Source organism: Armigeres subalbatus, chromosome 2 (assembly GCF_024139115.2).
Source record: "Armigeres subalbatus isolate Guangzhou_Male chromosome 2, GZ_Asu_2, whole genome shotgun sequence".
Lineage (NCBI taxonomy): Eukaryota > Metazoa > Arthropoda > Insecta > Diptera > Culicidae > Armigeres > Armigeres subalbatus.
In genome coordinates, this window is record NC_085140.1 from 327998508 (window position 1) to 328017962 (window position 19455).

At 35.8% G+C, this 19455-nt stretch overlaps 1 protein-coding gene across 6 annotated transcripts in view; it reads left to right on the forward strand.

Moving 5' to 3' along the window:
• Positions 1–207: 207 nt before the first annotated feature.
• Positions 208–19455, forward strand: part of LOC134212722 (atrial natriuretic peptide receptor 1) — a 96393-nt gene continuing 77145 nt past the window's right edge. The window contains exons 1-2 of one of the 6 annotated variants that reach the window (XM_062690813.1): positions 208–239; positions 18885–19445. In XM_062690813.1, the coding sequence (XP_062546797.1) occupies positions 19088–19445 (358 nt within the window). In that variant the 5' untranslated portion in view covers positions 208–239; positions 18885–19087. Of the gene's footprint in view, positions 520–18664; positions 18698–18884; positions 19446–19455 lie in introns of those variants that run through there. The other 5 variants (XM_062690812.1, XM_062690815.1, XM_062690811.1 and 2 more) reach the window with 5 other exon arrangements.

Here is a 19455-nt window from a genome sequence, read left to right on the forward strand (position 1 = left end):
CCAGACCCAGCCTTCATCAGCCGTAGTATCGAGTGCGCCAATTTCTGCGTCTGCCAAGGGGGAAAACGGCAGCTGCCGCACCACTTCCATTTTCATCCTTTTCCATCAGCAGCGGGAAGCAATTCCGCCTGACTGGTCGCCACCGTGATAACTATAAAAGTCCGTCAGTAACCGCCGGAGATTTCACTCGTTCGTTGTTCGTCGTGGCGCGTGGTCGGTCGGTACTGATTCGTCGGTTGGTACGTTGGACTTTGAAGATTGTGTGTGGCCAAAAGAAGTGATACCCAAAAGGATACCCAATCAGGATACAGTAGCACGCACTACAGCCTCGAAGGATAACTCACGAGGGCGGTGTGGCTACAAATAATTCAGGCGGTGACAACTGACAACTGTTGAATGTGATATCTGGATTTACTTTAATGTGGTTTGGAAAAATAGAGGCAAAGTGAACAGCGACATTGTTGTCGCCCTGAAGGGATTATTATACGGTACACCGGTTGGTCACACCTTAACAAAAAAGTAAAACACATGCTGAGCTGCAGACTGCCTGATTGTTTCAAACATATGAGTGCTATTAGCCGTTTATGAGCATGAGAGCTAACAGTGTTATACTGCTTTGTGGTTTGGAGTGCACATAGTGTTGATTTGGAACAGTTTAGAACGTTGCTTTCTTGCAGAAATGTATTCAGTTCAAGTAGGCTAATTGAACAACTCAAGTGTTAAAAACGGATTAGGAATCGAAAATCGAGTAACAAGAGATAATTTTCATGTGTTTGTATTATAAGAACTCAAGCATCTCAATAAGGATAAGATTAAATGTTTATTCGGATTATAATGAGTTCAATGTTGACTCGACAATCGCCAACAAATATTCCTATGAATCCGCTGTAGCATCAATTAATGAAGGCTGACTTAATGTTCACATTCGGACTATGATGAATTTGCTGTACAGAATATTAGGACCAGCATGCGTCATGTCCTTTTTACTTACTTCTACTTCTATGGCTTGACATTCCAACTGGAACTTGGCCTGCTTTTCAACTAGTAGCATTTTTTTCAGTTCAAGAAAATTATTTAACTCTTTTTTAGTGGAATGTTTTCGTCGAGTCAAGTACATTGCGTGAAATGACGAATAACTTTTCTACTAATTTTACTGATAAATAAAACCTTATCATCAGCATACTGAATTAAATAAGATCCATTAGGAATGATGGATGAGATATCACTAGTGAATAAATTAAGTAAAAAAGGACTCAAACAAGATCCTTGTGGAAGACCAAAATAACTATAACGAATCAATTTGGAAGAGCCATTATGATAGAAATGTATTATTTTGAAAGAAAATAAATTATATAAAAAATGGAAATAATAATGGGAACATTAAGATCATTTAATTTATTGAAAAGCAGATCAATGAGAATCATATGCACCAGCAACATCAAGAAATGTAGCTACTACATCTTGTTTTGGATTGAAAGATGATTGAATTTGAGACGATAAAAATGCAAAACAATCACGAGTTTTACGACCTTTCCTGAACCCATATTGAGTTAAAGAAAAAAAATGATTTTTTTCCGCCCATAACTCTGAACGGTTCAAAATCATTCTTTCCATAAGTTTACGTATACATTATAATAAGCTTATTGGTTTACGACTATCTACTAACGATGGATCTTTACCATACTTAAGAATATTAACTATGAACTACTCTAATAAAACGCCATTCTGGAGGAAGAATTGATTGGAAAAGATTTGATCAATATCTTTAATAAAAGATTATAATTTTGAAAAGGTGCTACTGAATTGTCAAAATTATCTAATGAACGAGAAACCAAATCAGAAAATTTATTCCAATCAACATTCACAGTTATATCAGGAATAATAATCTCTTCAGAAACCTCTTTATGAATTGTAATAATTATAGGCAAATGGTCACTACCATTTAAATTATCAATTATTTTTCAAAAAGAATTCATGGATAATGAAGTAGAACATAGTGATATATCTATTCATGAATGACGATCAGGAGGAACAGCAATTCTGGTAAATGAGCCATCATTAAGAATATTTAAATCATCTATTAAATCCATAATCAGTGACCCTCTGCCATGGGTTTTGTCGCTACCCCAAGCAGAATTATGGGCTTTTAAATCACCAAGAATATAAAATGGAGGAGGAGTTTCAACCAAAAAAATTTCAAGTGTGAAATTGTAAAGTTTGCTCTAGGAGGAATACATATACGAACAAATTATTGAAAATTTCGAACCATTATGAGTAACTACATGAAATCACAATGTATTCAATTTGTGAATTCATGCAAACAGGGTTACTGATTCCTACATAGCATCATCTTTCGCTTGAGATGCCACTCAGTTATGAATACCACAACTTTTGTTCGTATGTCTTCGTCACACGTGAGAGCACGATACGCAATGAACCAAACCACATATTTTGGGCTTCCTTTTTCATCCGTGCTTTTGCCAATCACTGAGTTACCAGTATCTGTAAATTGGAAGCAAACGGCACTCACCAGTTATTCGTATCTGCACGGATTCTTGCTTTGCGTATAAAGTGTTCATCGCATTCCTTGTTAATTGCATCACGAGCGATGGATAGCCAAAACGCATCGCGAGTGATGATGATTGGGTATGATTGGAAGTTGTAGGGAGCGTTACACAGGATTCTCTTATGGATATAAATCTAGAGGTTCTGCGTTAGCCTTTCGAAACATTTGAAGCGCGAGAACATGCGCTTTGTATTTAGTACATTTGGGCGTGAATTTTTGCTATATCGCTTCAAACTTAAGAGATAGACGCATACAGTCTACATCAAAGTTATTTGGGAGATCTAGGGCTTCTAGTTGAAGATGAGTTTAGGGATGCATCCGCTTGACAGCGCTAGCGTATGTGCAACGACATAATGGGGTCGAATCTTATACGATTAAACCCTTTATAAGGGAGGCGAATCTGAACAATAAATTAACAAAAACATCAGTAACACACTGTTTACATGGTATTAAACTCGAATGTATGTTTGTTATACATTAAACAGTTCAAAAACATTAGAAAATTGTTGGCACTGTCTTGCAAGCGGGACAACATTGGTGGCAATATATTTGCCACTGCCTTGCAAGCGCAATTTCAGCAACAACAAAAATAAATAAAAGATTTTTAAAAATGAGGTTTTACGTAAAACAACTCAAAACAAAGCACGTTACATTTTTCTAGTCCTAGTCGGAAAACGCATTATCAATGAAAAACATTTTTTTGCAGTTTTGTTGATTATTATCAATATTGGCGTATATAGGTAATCAAATTTCAGAATAAACATTCAATTTGGTGGGTGATGGAGCATGTACCCCAGTTCCATCAGTGCTCATACACTAGCGCCGTAAAATTATTGAATTGCAGACTAAACTTACTTCCATTATGTAAATGGTTCTTATCTGTTCTTACAAACCAAATGGATTTTTGGTTTTGTGAAGGCTGCCTCAATAAATTGTCCTGTGGCTATTCGATACGCATCACAAAATGAGCGGAAATCATTTTGTTGAATGCAGGTTAAGTTATTTGAGGAATACATGTTGGTTCGCTATCGATATTTGACTTGAGTAAAAAAGTCTTTGAGGTTTTTGAATGTCTTCTAGTAAAAATTCTGCTGAGCCCATTTAGAACATTTCAACAGCTACAACAGCTACAACAGCTAAATATACATTACCAGGTGACAGGTGGTGTTATGATGTTGCATATTTGTAACAATGTGGTTCAGCATAAACATTAGTTATATCTGCTGTTCAATATAGTAAACACGGCGTGTTCAGTAGAACAATATTATCACAAAAAAATGAGCATGGCTAAAATTTCAACTACGTGAAAATATAGCTTCTTATCTTTCATTTCCTGGGTATTTTAAAAAAATCTACCGGGGGGTCCCGAACAACTTTTTTTTCCTTTCCAAATGGAACCTGCATTCTAATCTAATACCAGCTGCCAGTCACGAGTCCCTCACGAGTTGACTCGTCATTTATTTTTTAAACTATTTTTTATAAATTAAATGCAAGGAATGAATATTCTTCATGTTCTTTTATTTTGAACCTAATTTAAAAGGCTCAAATATGGAAAAGCATGACGGAGCCAAAATTATTAAGTTCAACATTTGGGTAGCAAACATACTGCATCGCAAGGGTTGAACCCACTAATATTTTTAACAGTGTTTGTTTAGTTTCAATTTTATACTTTTTGGATTTAAATGAAAATTAGCGAAATTCGTAGAAATTATTTCAGATAATTGAGAAATTTCAAATTGATTGTTTGAGCTCAAAAAACGACAGGATTCCTACATTCAAGACATAACGATTTCTGAAAACCTAATGATTTTTTATAACATTTCCAAGATAATATCAAACTATTTTAAACTACCGAGATAAGCATGCCAAGACCATGCTGCAGGTGGCTGAGTTGTATTCCCGGTTCGGTCTAGGAAATGTTTAGGTTGGACATTTCCTCGGCATTTCTATGTGGGATGGTTTTATAAAGATATTTTTGGTTTTGAAAGTAAGGAATACATTTTATTCTATGGAGTTTTTATAAATATTAACGGGGCTTAATAATTAGTAAAGCTTTTCTAAATTACGCTTCTGATCATTGTTGAGCTAGATTTTTTCCACTAGATAGATGAATAAAAGTAAACCTCATCGATTACTTCAAAGTCTGGTGGTTGTACCAAGAGTCATGAAAATAAGTGTCTTTTTAGAAGAAGATGCATTTGATGCATAGGGCAGGAGATTGATTTTCGTTTACAAGTTAACTTTTCTGAACTCTTAGGCAATTTAGATTTTATTAGAGTCATCCCTTCTGCACGATTTTTGTGTCTAAAAATTCAAACTCTTCTCCAAAAACTTCTAAAACTACTCTGGTTCTGATCGTCCAAGTTTTGTGTTTGCGTTTTATGTTGGTGGTATTCGGCTTGACCAAATAATTGAACGTTATTGAAAGTGATTGCCAAAAGCAAAATAGCAATAATGCGACAACACAATGAAAAGTGGACTAATTTTTAAATTGGTAATGAATTTCGAGTGAAAATAATCGTTTCGAATGAGTTGTATGTTTGCCACAACATTTGTAGTAAAATGAATTTGCTTGTCTGGATGAATCACTCGTTCTCATCAACTATGCATCGCAGCGATATGATCTCTAGGACAAAATACAGTACACATTTTTAAGTTTTTTTTAATACCCATGTCACTTTTTGTTGAAATCAGAAGAGATTTTATTTTAAACTAAAAGCTAGATTTTTACTTCCATTTTTGCCTTTATTGTGTACTTAGCATGACTCATTTTTGCGCTACTCTGTTTACCGTACATCAATTGAAATCTTATTTCTATTTGAATGAGGTATTAAGGATTTCTATGAGCATGTTGGATAGTTTTTAGTGATAAATTGAAGTTACACAATCAAAAATATGACAGAAAAAAAGTGTAAAAAGTGAATTATGTGTATCTACTTTACTTCTCCTTCTTCGTTTTGGCATTAAATTCCCCACAAAGACATTGCCGCCTCACAGTTGAGTGTTCAATCAGCACTTCCACAGTTATTAACTGCGAGGTTTCTAAGCCAAGTTACCATTTTTTTACCACCAAAGTTTCTATTTTGGTATATATTTGGGAAAGAATTGGGTGTATATGTGCATAAGATGACGACGCAGAGCATAATCTCCATCCAAGCATTTCTTAGCTGTTTGCAGGGGATAACATAAATATATCGAGTTCGGCTTCGTCATGCACTTTGACGCTTGAGCTCCAACAAACTATTAATTTAGACTATAACTTGGTAATTTCGGTACCCCTGAGTTTATATACGATTATTGGAATAAAAAAATCCAGGAATCTCATTTTAAATGGGACGCGATAAATAATAATCGTTGGTCTTCAAATACAAAGATCCGTTTCAGGGAGAAAAAAAAAGTTGTTCGAGACCCCTCGGTAGATTTTTTTCAAATAGTCACGAAATGAGCTATATTTTCACGTAGTGAAAGTTTTGGCGATGCTCATTTTTTTGTCATAAAGGTCCCCCATACACACGCCGTGTAAATTTTCTATGTTCCTTCCACACACACGATGTGGAGAACAGCATTGAATAAATTTAATGTAAATAACTAGAGTTTAGTATGGAGACACAATTAATGCTCTTTTATCGTTTTAAACTGAAGAATGAGTCCGTGGTACAAAAGAAAAAAAACTATTAAATATTTCATGCATTTTTTATCCGAATTTTATATCGATGAAATGCGTAGTTGGTGAGAATGGATGATTTGTCCATACAAGGAAATTAATTATACTTTCAATGTTGTGGCGCTATCTATTTCAAACAGCACCACCTTTTTAGTACAGGCTCCCTGAAGACTAATTGGAAGAAGCATTCCGCGCCCTATTTTAGAAATCTAAGACTTCCGTTTGGTGCCAAACCTATTGGAATATGTCTTTGCTATCACGTTGAAATCTTGGGTAATGTTTTACCCCAATTCATAATTTCTTCAATGCATTAGAATAAATAAATTCTTTGAACAGATAAATGTGGTAGGATGATGCACAGCACACTCTGTTTTTGTTCTTAATAAGAAATGCAGAAATGCTAAGCCATGTTTACCAGTATTAAATATATCCGCATAACAATCTCAATAGAAACTTACATAAACACGTAGGCATATAGCAATAATGAATTATTGGCAGTAGCTGATTTTCTACCCGCCGCTGCCACATCCAGGCGCTCTGTAGTATATGCGCAAAATAGCCAGCATGAGTTAACCGCCAGAAATTTTTATGAAGGTGCCTAATTTTGAGAAATCGAACCTTAGATGCCTTTCGCTATAATCATTTCAGAAAGTTAACTCCTAGTTTGCCGCTGTGAGCACGCTCAAAGTGGGTGGTTCATTAAATTACGTTCAATTTGTCATGCTATAAGTAATCTATGGTAAACTACGACGGGCAGCGATATCATTTGAACCTCGCCCCATACATCTCATACCTAGGTAGGTATATTATTCTCCATCCGCATCGCTTGCTGTCCGTTGCAATGTTTGCCGGCGCACCGCGATGATTCAAATTTTCTATCGCCATCACCACTCATCGCCAATCATCATCGCATCCGATCGCAAATCTCCAAAATCTGCTGGAGATAAATCGAGGCCGATGCAAAAGCAGTACGAACAGTACAACACTTTTGCACACACCGGAGTCACTCACCACATGGTGATGAATCAATCCCGAAGCTAATGCAGTACGAATAAATACGAAACATATTCATACAGGATTCACTCGTCAGCTTTGGGGAGATATATTTTGTGCGGTTCATTCGGGATGCATCGTTTATCGTTCTTTTCCGATTCCGTTCGCAAAATATGAGTGAATGCGAGATACTTGATGCGATTTCCAGTAACCCTGCATGCAAATATCTAAATATTTGAATTCAATATTATTACGAATGCCAATAAAAACTCCTCCATATGGAGTATCACGATCTTTTCGAACAATATTTAACGAAGGGATACACAAAGATTTAGCCTGAACCAAAGTTTCATTAATACAGGTAAACTTCGATATAACGTACATATCGATTTCAAAGTTGTACGTTATATCGAATTGTACGTTATACCGAAGCATGAGTAATCATCCTCATTCTACACTACTTAAATGTTGTACTATCATGTACTTTATGAGCGAATATTATTTTTTATATAAAGCTCAGCTAGCAGTGTGAAACAGCTTTTCTTGTTAACAATTCCTAAAATCTTGTTCGTTACCAAGAAAAATGACCTGAAGAATTGAATTCTTCATTTTATATCTATAGGAAATGAAAGACTAAGAAGCACAGGAAACACACGCTTGCTTTCCGTTGCACCTTTTGCATGAAAATAATTAAATGAGTATCCGCGATTTTTAGTGGATTTAAACTAGGGCACGATGGGGTACGTGACTCGACAAATTGAATATTTCACTAAAATTTTATTATATACGCCAACATTATGCTGAAAAAAAATCTCGTCACGTCTCACGCCAACTTTGATCAATTTTATTTGAAACTAGTCGACCCGGCAGACGTTGTCCTGCATAGTAGGCGAAAATGCGTGTTGATTCTTAATTTTATTTTTTCATGATTTACTCAACGTTACTCGTAACTTTCGCATGAGGAAATATCATATAAACCCGTCGCAAACGATAACGAACGTACTTGCCGAAGGAATGAAGAAAATCCATCCAGTCGTTTTCGAGTTATGCGGATACGAACACAGACCATTTCATTTTTTATTATATAGATTTTCGAAGGAATTTCTAGAGGAGTTCCTGAATAAAAGTCTAAAGAAATAAATGTATAATTTTTTCATCGGAAATTCCTTTGATAATTTCCAACAGAATGTTTGAAGCAATTTTCAACGAAATAGTCAAATGTTCCCTAAAGGGATTTTCCAAGAAATTCTAAATGGTATTTCCAAACTATTTCTCAAATCAATTCCTAAAAAACGAAAGAATTCTCTGAAAGATTTTCCGCTGGTATTACCAAAAAACATTCTAAAGGAATTTATTCAGAAATGTTTAAAGAAATTCAGAAAATTCTAAAGAAAGTTCCAGAGGAAATTACAAAGAAATTTCTGAAAGAGTTGCTGAAAAAACTGAGGAATATCCTAAGTAAATTCCTGCAGAAAGTTCTAAAAGATTTGCTGGAGAAAGTACTATAGGATCTTCTTGAGTACTTTTTAAAAAATCCTGTTTTTTTTATTTCTTTCAACGTTTTTTTTTTATTTGGAAATTAAGTTCAAGGCTAACAGGCATTTCTGAAGAAATTTCGTAAGGTATTTGTGAAAGAAATTCAATTGGGATTTCCGGGGGAATTCCTGAAGGATCTCTTAAATAAATTCCAAAAAAAATCCAAAAAAAAGTTCTGAGGCGACTTTTGAATAAATTCCTACGCGAATTTGTAAAGGAATTCCAGAATGAATCCCCCAAGGAATTTTCGAAGAAATATCCGAGAAAAATACTAAAATATTTTTCATAGATATTTCTAAAGGAGTTTCGGAAGGTATTTCCGTAGAATGTTTAAAAGGAATTCGTGAATATATTTCAAAATGAATGATTCGAAGAATTTCCGAAAGTATTCAAGGAGGAAGTTTTGAATTCCGAAGGAACTCCTGAGGCAGATTCTGGAGTAATTCTCAAAATTGATTCTTTCAATTTTCGAAGAAACATTGAGGAGGAATTTAAAAATGATTTTTAGATTTATTTCCGAAGTTGTTTCCGGAGGATTTTTCAAAGAAATCCCTGGGGGAATTTCTGAAGAAAATCTTGAAGCAATGCCTAAAGAAATTCTTGGAGAAATCTAAGAATGTCGGAAGTTCCTTCAGGAGCTCAATTTAAAAATCCTTCAGGAATTTGTAATTATCGGGTAAGTATGCCCAGTGCTTTACCGAGACTCCCTGAACCAAAGGCCTCAGGGTCGGCACGCTCACCTCAAGCAATTCGCGGACGGGAAAGTCACGCAATCAAATGCAGGGGAAACCACAGAGCTTCACTTTGCGACACTTTATTCACTTCTGTCTTCCCTTTCTCTTAAAGCTAGTTAACCTGTCTTTAGAGCCCCTCTTCCTGGCAGCACTGCACCACTCTGTTTCGTTCCTTCCTCTGCTTCCTTCCTTCCTTCTGTGGCCGACGACCCGGCAGCAAGCAACTCTTTTCGCTGTGGGCTTACCGGTGGTATCGCCGGGGTAGCTTGGGGATTTTACTCGCTGCTTGCTTCGTTGCAACTCGACCAATACGAAGGCTGATGGACTATCGGCGGGAACAATGCCGGATTACGCTGACTACGGACCCAGGGAATGACGGCGGTTCTTGCTGGGGTTTTCAACCCAAAAACAGTGGGGTTGTCCTCAACGCCTTCTCTTGTTCCACACACTTTCTTCTCTACTCTTCAACTTCCAACTTTGTAACATCCGTTCGCTTCGAAATACTTTGGAATGGTGACCGGATCCCAGGGTTATGACCTCCTTTTCCAGGTCAGTCACCTCGTCTCATAGTATGGACCCAATTACGACACCGCTTAATGACTACTTAACGAAGGTGCTTCTGGCCCTTTGGTGTTGGGTTGGAGGACTATAATGAGTGGTTGGATGCGGTCTTATAGGGTGGTGGAGGCTAATCATGCTCTGCCCTACTGCAGCTGCTAAGTACTGGGAAAACCTATACCTAAAGACGAGTCCTACCAGCCATTCACAAACAATTCACGCATTAGACTGCATTTTCATGAAGTTCTTGGCAACACTCATCACATAACATAACCAACACTTCGTTTAGAAATTACTCAGGATTTTTTGAGAAATTTCTGGAATAATTTCTAAAAGTATTGCTCAAGGATTTTCCGAAGGAATTCTCGCAGGAATTTTAGGAGGTCTTTGTATTTTCTTGAAAGAAATTGAAGAAATAATTCGATGTAGAAGTATTGACCTAATGTCTGGACCTGACCTAATTACTGGATTCATTTCTGAAGGATGTTTTGAAGAAATCCCTTTGGGAACCGCCAAATAAATTCCTGGAGTAATCTTCAAAGGCTTTTTGTAGGAATTTTTGAATAAATTACTGGTGCATTTTCCGAAAGAACAACTACCTGGGGCTACTTCCGAAGAAAATCCAGAAGAAATTTCAGATAGAACAATTCCAGAAGGAATTCTGGAAGGAGTTCTTGAAGATATTTCAGAAGGAATTCCTGTAGGAATTTCATCTTTGGAGTTCCTTTTTATTTCATTTAGAAATTGATAAAAAATGCATTCAGGAAACTCCTTCGGAATATTTTTTTATTACTTTGGAAATTCCATTGGATTTTTAAAAAATATTCCTCCAGAAATTACTTCACGAATTCTTTACGAAAATTTCTTAAATTTTTTTTAATTCCTTCATGAATTTAATCAGATTTTTTTTTTCAAGAATTAATTCGGAAATTCTTTTTCGAACTCTTGTAGAATTTCCTACAGGAATTCTACCACAAAATGCGCCAGACATTATTTTGGGAACTCCTCCAGGAATTACCTCTAGGAATAATTAAATAATAATCTGGTACACATTTCAAGCCTGGATCTACAATACCAATAATTTACTCGATGTTGGCTGACTTAGACCTGATAACAACCCGTCATCAATTCTGACTTTGACTAATATCCACTGGACATTTGTCCATAGAATATGCCTAACACCTCATAAACTCAATATCATCCAATACCACGGGAGAATTATGAGGATAGTGCAAACTGATGAAAACATTAATTAATGCCTCTGGCTGATAAAATTAGACTCCAAACAATAATGTCATCCCTACATGAATGATCATAACAATTAAGTAAATTATTTTGTAATAACTACCCAAATTAAAATTATTTTTTAAAGTGTACGCTATAACGGGGAAGAATGTACACTATATCGAGTGACGTTATATCGAGTGTACGTTATATCGGGGGTACGTTATATCGAAGATTACCTGTACCTACAAATAATGGCTATATTATTACTAGCAGAACGTACCCTGCGTTGCTCGGGTTTTGCTATTCCACGGCATACAAAAAACAAGGCAGGCTCATCACGTATGTAAACATTCAGTTTGAATGTAAACATGTGACGTCACTGCTATCTTCGCACAAGCTGGACCGAGACGATGCTATACGGTCGCAGCATGCTTACTTTTGTACTCCAACATGTGGCGATAAAATATGCGTCACATTACACCGAAAAAATTCTTTATATTGAATATATTTGTCGCACACATAAATTTTTGCAATTTGGCGACCCAAATATATGCAATTTGTAAATTCACACATAAATTCAATAACTGCATATTAGAGACCACACATACATTTTATTTGATTATAGATTATATTTGTACTTCGCGTGGAGAGTGGTTATGTGTGCACTAATAAGAATCATGAATTAAATTAATGGATTTTTGCCAATAAAAATGTGTGGAATTTTTGTAGTGTAGAAGTGTCATTTTTCCAACGAGCCTACCTTGTTTTCTGTATACCGTGTGCTATTCTAAATGTCAATTTATGAGTTTTTTGCGACGCCGCACTCTAGATCATTTTTTTGCGCGAAGGTATTGGGTTTTTTGGTTTCCTCACAACTTGCCCCAATATTGAATTTTCACAATGTTTCAATTTTTTCCTTAAATTTCACTAACTCTTTGTATGTATAAACACAGCAGACCTCAAGACGAATCGATTAGTGAGGCAATCTTGCAAATCGACCGTTCGTGGGTTATATTGCCTCAAAGGAAATGCAAACTCATTTTTATATATAGAGATTATTATGTAGGCTTTTAATCTATCAATTTTTGGAATAATACTATGGCGATGCCACTGTAAAATGTTCAAATTGTTTTTGTTAGTAGGCATTAAGACGAAAACAAAGAACTAATGAGGGGCCAAAATGAATTTAATTTTAAGAATAGATGCCAATAACGGAAGACATTTCTTACCAATATTTTTCCAAAAATCACTAAATCCTAAAAGATCTATAAAATCTTCTAATATGCTCAACAAAGAATTGTCATTATTTTTATCATTATGAAAATGAACATTAGTATTGGATTGATCATTATTATGTTTAGAAGAGTTACTAATATTGTTTTGGGAAGTAGAGCAATTAGAAGGAGGAACAAAATGAGGAAAATTATTATCAAAAGATGTCGAAGTTTGAGGGTCAATACTATGAGCATGTCTTCTAAGTGAGTTGTGATTTCTTTTTATTTTATTAGGAGGTTTGTAAACAAAGCTATTATTATTTCCATTTACATCCTCATTTTCAACTACTAATAAAGGTTCAAATTTTCAAAGGTTCAAACGACAATTGATTTTTAATATTCAAAATACTATTTTTTTTATTAGCGAGAAGAACTGGACAATCTTTTAATGATTTATGATTATTTCTACAATAAATGCAAACATCTGATTGTTGCTCGCAATCAAATGAATTATGAACATCACCATATTTGGAGCACTTCGGTTTGTTGGAGTAAAATAGCGATGTATGTCCAAAAAGAAGATAACGCTCACAGTGCATCAGTTTGGGAAATATAGTCTAACATTGAAGATAACATTATTAATAATAACAAAATCGGGAAGTATAGAACCAGCAAATGTTACTTTTAAACCATTAGAGTGTTCATATTTAGAATACGTTTTAATGTGGGAAAAGGTTTAACTAAATTAGAAGTGGATCCATTATTATCATCTCCAGAATTAGTTTCTCCCCCATCAGCCTCCATCACGGAGAATTGAAGAGGAGTAAGAAAAGTAAATTAACTGAGCAATAAAACAAACTTCATAAAAGAAAGTAAAGATAAAAAAAAAAAAAATTGATACTTGTTTTCCTGGGACAAATACTTCCTAATTGGGCCCTTTGTCAGCCTTCTATCTTTGAAACCTGCTCCTATCGCATCCACACAGTGATCCTTTACTTCAAGTTGCAATCCAACATCTGAAAACAGAGAGAAAAAATATGACAAGCGCAGAAAAACCGACTAACCTGGTCAAGTCCTACTTACCGAGTATGAATTGATTATTTTATTACTTTCAAATTTTAACAACTGTGGAACAAAATCAGAACAAATTTTGGAAACGAATTTTTCAATCCAATTTTCAGAATATCCTTTGTTAATTGGAGAGTTTGAAACATCATAATTTCTTAAATTTCTGGCTACTGACCATAAAGTAGATAATGAAGTATCTCTATCAAGATTTTCAATAAAAAAATTCCAATAATTCCTTTTTTTTTAATTTTGCTATACGAATAAATTGTGCTTCAGCTTTACGATATAAAATATAATTATCTCTAGATCCTACAGGGCAAAATTTTACAAGCTTCTGCTCTATTTCTTAGGGCAATCAAACAATCATTATACCACCAAAAAGTTTATTTCAAAAATGACCTGGAAATGTTTTTTTTTCTGAGATTTTATTAAACATTGAATTAAAATTTTGGAAAAGAAATCATAATTTTCAAGAGGAGAAGAAGAGATATATTTTTTTAAAGACGAGGAAATTAGATCAGAAAATTAACTGTAATTAACACATTTACATCAATCGGGAGTAATAGATTAAATAGATGAACAACTCAATTCATGTATTACGCACAGAAGGAGCAGCAATTACAAGAACATAAGAACTGGGTATATGTTTTTGTCTATAATCAATTTATTTTTACATTTCCATTAAAGAATGAATCTAGGTGCTTCTCGACTGAAGCTCTAGACTATTTAGTAGATGAGAGAAGAAGCTACAGTCATTCATAACCCTCGTTCTATGATTTGTGAATGTAATAATTAGCACACAGAGAAACATACGTCTCACTTAGAACAAAATGCAATCCAAATCATCGTCACGGAAACATTATCGCCCAATACTAAATGAACTGTGAGAGGACAATCGGAGACCAGATGGCGGTAGTGTGCAAAAGTCAAACACAAGCAAAATCGCATGGAAGCGCCATCGGTTGCTGATTGACAACCTACAAAAAATTGAATCCATCGTTGAAAACGTGAACGATGGAACATATAATAATATGTACGCAGATTCCTTGGTGACTGGATGTTCATAGCTGATGTGGCAATGGATTGGTGATTGGCCTGGATGTAACTATATGTTGAGTGAGACGTCTGTTTCTATGTGATTAGCATATAATCTCATGTCAGGTAAATAAGTAATAGAGAAAGCAATGTGTGTATTTAGTGAAATTTGTGTCCTTCTCAATCATCAAGCTAAACGGAATCGGGAAGATGCTATTCACATTCATTGAGGAATCTACAAGAGTCGTTTAGATGTATTGACCAAACCGAGTAAACCGACTCAATGCAATGAGAAGGAAAAATATTCAATATATCAGTCAGCACTTTTCCACTTTTATTAAACAAGCTCTTAGAGAGGGATCAATTTCCTCAATATTTTGACAACAAATCGTTTGCATCAATAATAAAAGCAATTTACAGACTTTTTCACATAATTAAATTCAAGTTGGATGTTTCTCAGAGAGACTGTGCCAAACCACGCCAATTTATGTGTTTTTGTCTGTGGTTAATCGAAAATGAGAAAAGAGGATCAACTCTTCCCAATCTCATCGACATAATATGAAAATATTTCAATAATATGGCCAATAAGTCAATTATGCTTGGTACTAAACCAATAGTAACCCATGGTGCCCATACAGGCCCTTAGAAGCCATGTGTATCATTTTTGATCTAGATATGTCCAAACCAGATTTTCTCCAAATAATTCTGGAGTTCAGAAGGCTCATGGAAGCCATGCGCATGGTTTTCAATTTTGTTATTTCCAAATTGAATGTTCAAAGTGCATATTGTCTTTGAGCGCCAGTAGCCAGACACAATGGATTGCTAAAGGCTTTGTACCAAGCACAGTTGACTTGAAAGATGAATTGGATTGAATTCCAGAATGATTTGGAGAACTTAGGATATCCGGTTTGAACATATTCAAATCGTAAATCATGCGCATGGCCTCTAAGGGGCTGTATGGACACCGTCTTCTTCTTCTGGATCATGGACATATCTAGATCGTAAATCATGCACATGGCCTCTAAGCGCCTGTATGAGTTGCTGTGTTTAGGTGTCGAGTGATGTAAATTTGAAATCAATTCCATTAAAATTGTGGTGGTTGGGCTGCATTTTTTGTGTGCATCCAAGTTGACTGAAAATAGTAGAAAAATATATAAAGCTCTTTTAGTGGAATGTATTCAACCGTCTAAGACGAATTAAGTACTCTCCATTTATTTCCACTAGTTAATTTTCGTTATCTTTGCAGATACGTATTTCGACCACAACTGTGTGGTCGTCTTCAGTGTCTCGTACTTGACTCGACTTACTTCCACTTGACAAGTCGAGTCGAGACACTGAAGACGACCACACAGTTGTGGTCGAAATACGTATCTGCAAAGATAACGAAAATTAACTAGTGGAAATAAATGGAGAGTACTTAATTCGTCTTAGACGGTTGAAAATAGTAGTTTGTGCAACTAGTTGCAAAAAGAAATTTTTTTCAGCAGGAGTTGTACGTTTATCAAATACTACGAGTGCTGAAAAAATCTAGTTTTGCAACGAGTTGCACACGCTATTTTGCAATGACGGAAATGAGCTTTGTTATGATAAATCAGTACCAAAATAGTAGAGACCGATTCACTCCAAATGATAATTCTTGCCAATAAATAATGTTGCTGCAGAGAACAATCAGATTCTATGTTATCGTGCCACATCACATAGCTGTACAAGCCTTGAAGCGATAAATGAACTAGTGTTTGGAAAATTCTTATGTTATGTCCATCAAACTATTTCTCGCTTAACTTTTCAAAAGGTCCTAAGTAACATTTTTTTCATGAATTAATTTGAGTACTGCAATCAAAAGCTTTCATGTTGTTCTGTTGATTGCGCTATTCAAATTAATTCATGAAAAAATGTTACTTAGGACCTTTTGAAAAGTTAAGCGAGATTTCATTTATTACGCGACGCAGATAATACACTATCTGAACACTATCCCAAGCTAATTCAGCAAAATGCAGTCATGTAACTACTGTTCTGATGTTGGTTTTTCATTATAGCACCCAAATGAGTGCTATAATAGATATTATGCAACCCATTTGAATTGCATAATGTTCATTAACGCCAAGGATGTTAATGATCATTCAATAATTTGCGTTCGATCATTTAGTAGTTTGTCAATAACACATTCCAGAAGCTGAATTTCAAAATATGTTGTATGGTGGACTTCTAGTGCGAAGGTTTTTCTACAACTTTGCCTAATGGTTCGTTATTAGAATTCAACTAATAACGGAGTTAGAGCGCTAGTTGCAATAACTTAAACTAAATGATTGGTATTTTGTTATCATTTAGTCCAAGTTAATGAAACTATAGCTATAACTCGTTACTAGTGGAATTCAAAGAACGAACCATTAGGCAGAACGGTAGAAAAACCTTTGCACTACAAGTCCACCATACAACATATTTTGAAAATCAGCTTCTGGAATGTGTTATTGACAAACTACTAAATGATCGAACGCAAATTACTGAATGATCGTTAACATCCCTGTAACGCACCCATTTTATTGGTATGGAAAAGTAGGTCGTTTCATCACTCAAACACGAACTGTAAACCAGGTATTATGATCAGGAATTGCAAAAAATATATCTCAATTCATATTATGTCCAGTGTTGTTGTTTTATGTAATTCAATTATGACATCTGTTACATTCAAATATAAATAGAAGATAATGCACTTTCGAATTTATTGTTAAACATTGCACTGAGGGCGCGGTTAGGAGGTGCAAAGGAACGGCACAATCATCACACGGTCGCATACTTTAAGCTTTGAGGGCGACATCGACCTCATGCCAGTAGTGGAGGCATTTGGCCCACTGAAGAGGGTCAGTGGCCCTATGCGGACATGGAACGTGGACGTTGAAAAAAGCGGACCGGAAAGCTTTCGTGGCTTTTGTGAAACTAGTGTTGCGTACGATATGTAGAGGGAATCTAGAAAATGGTAACGCTGACACATGAATCACGATCTGTATAAAACAGGAAATATTGCAAATTGTATAAAATACGGCAAACTTCAGTGGGCTGCTCACTTAGTTCGAATGTTGGAATAAAGAATAGTGAAAACAATATTCAACTGAAATTTTAGATTTTTCATAATTTTTTGGCCTGGTCCTATGGCGATTTTAAAAAACCGAATTTATGCAAGGGTATTTATCTCCTTACATATTTAGCGAATAGTAAAAGTTATTTACAAAACTTCAAAAAATCTTAGGTGATCAGCTGAAACATCTCGTCATTATTTAATTATTAACGAATTTTCTTGGCAAGCGTAAAAATCAAGGACATTTTAATTGTCCGACAATGAGATAACGCCAAAATTTTCAGGGGCGCCATATGAAGGCTTCGCCAAGGGCGTCAAAAGTCCATGCTACGCATTTTTTAGGAAATTTCTTCAACTTGTCCAAGTAGGAAGTGGCGTTGTGCTCATATTCTGCTCACAAAATCAAATTTAAAGCTGCCTCAAATACACGCGACGTGACTCTCGTTGTCGCTTAGCGATTCTGTCTTCGTAGGTATAGAGTCGTGGCGACAATCGCGTGTGTTTGGGGGAACTTTTACTACTTTTTATCCCAAGGGCTGAGAAAGTTTAAAAATAGATATAATAGATCAGTATGGAGACGCACGGTATTTCAAACTGTTTAATAAAGAAATGATGTGTTAATTAAAACAAATAAAAGTAGCATGCTTCGGAATGCTATTTTTTCGTCTTATTTTACATTTTTTCATAAGCAGTAATATTTTCAAAGAAATTTTCTTTGCAAAAGTTGCTCATATCCTTTCTTTTTTAAATCGTGACTGCATTGAGATTGATTCGATTAGGACGTGGGACAAATTATTCCATGAACCTTTTTCTTGTACTTATCTGGGCGCAATTGCTGCGATTACATTCTGATCCCATTTGGCCAGACAGAACCATTACCGTTGTGTTCGAAGGTGTGAATAAAACGAATATGCCATAAGCCTTATCGTCAGGAATTTATTCAACCTCGAAATTGTGACTACACAGTTGCCGAGGAAAAAGCTGCCAGAAAAAAACTGGATGATGCGAACTTTGGAGATGTATACTGTGGTATGTAGCCAACAGGTGTGCTGTTTGAAAAGTAAAATTAATAGCATTCCGACAGCATTATTTCGATTTCTCATCATTGGCTTGTGATATCAACTAGGCGTTGTTAGGTTTGTGAGTGCAAGCAAAAACAGTGTTAATTGGTAAATATTGTAAATTAGTGTAAATTAATATTTCGATTCTATTATAGTTCATTTTGTAATCACGATTAACACACTTGGAAACATAAACATCATGACATTCAGGTACAAACGCTCGTGCAAAAGATGTTCTTTCATTACCCCAAGCCAACGAGACACTGAATATTCAAACGGACAATGAAATGATAATTATTTGAGTGATAATAATTGAATCCAGTCGCACTACTCCTGCCAGTTCCCGGCTGGATCCACCATGTGCGGAAAAGCATTCCGCGCACCTGTGATTGTGCTACTGTTCCAGTATTGTGTCTTATCGTTTTGCGTCCGAGGTAAGCCCACGTCCGGGGTGGCACCGGAAGACAACGACATTGCAGGTCTGCTGAACAATCTCAGCGACACGGTGCGAGAACGTCCGAACGATGATGTGGCCTACTTCGAGGAGGATGAGCTGGGTCTGGCCTTCGCAATGGGAGCAGCGGGCAGCAGCAACGGAGGTCATCGGGTTGCCAAACGGTCCGCCGACTGGATCAACCGTATCGAGGTGCAGGAGGACGGTATCGGTGCTAATTATACCTTATTCAACGTTGGAGTGCTAATGGCGTCCCATTTAGGTATGTGATT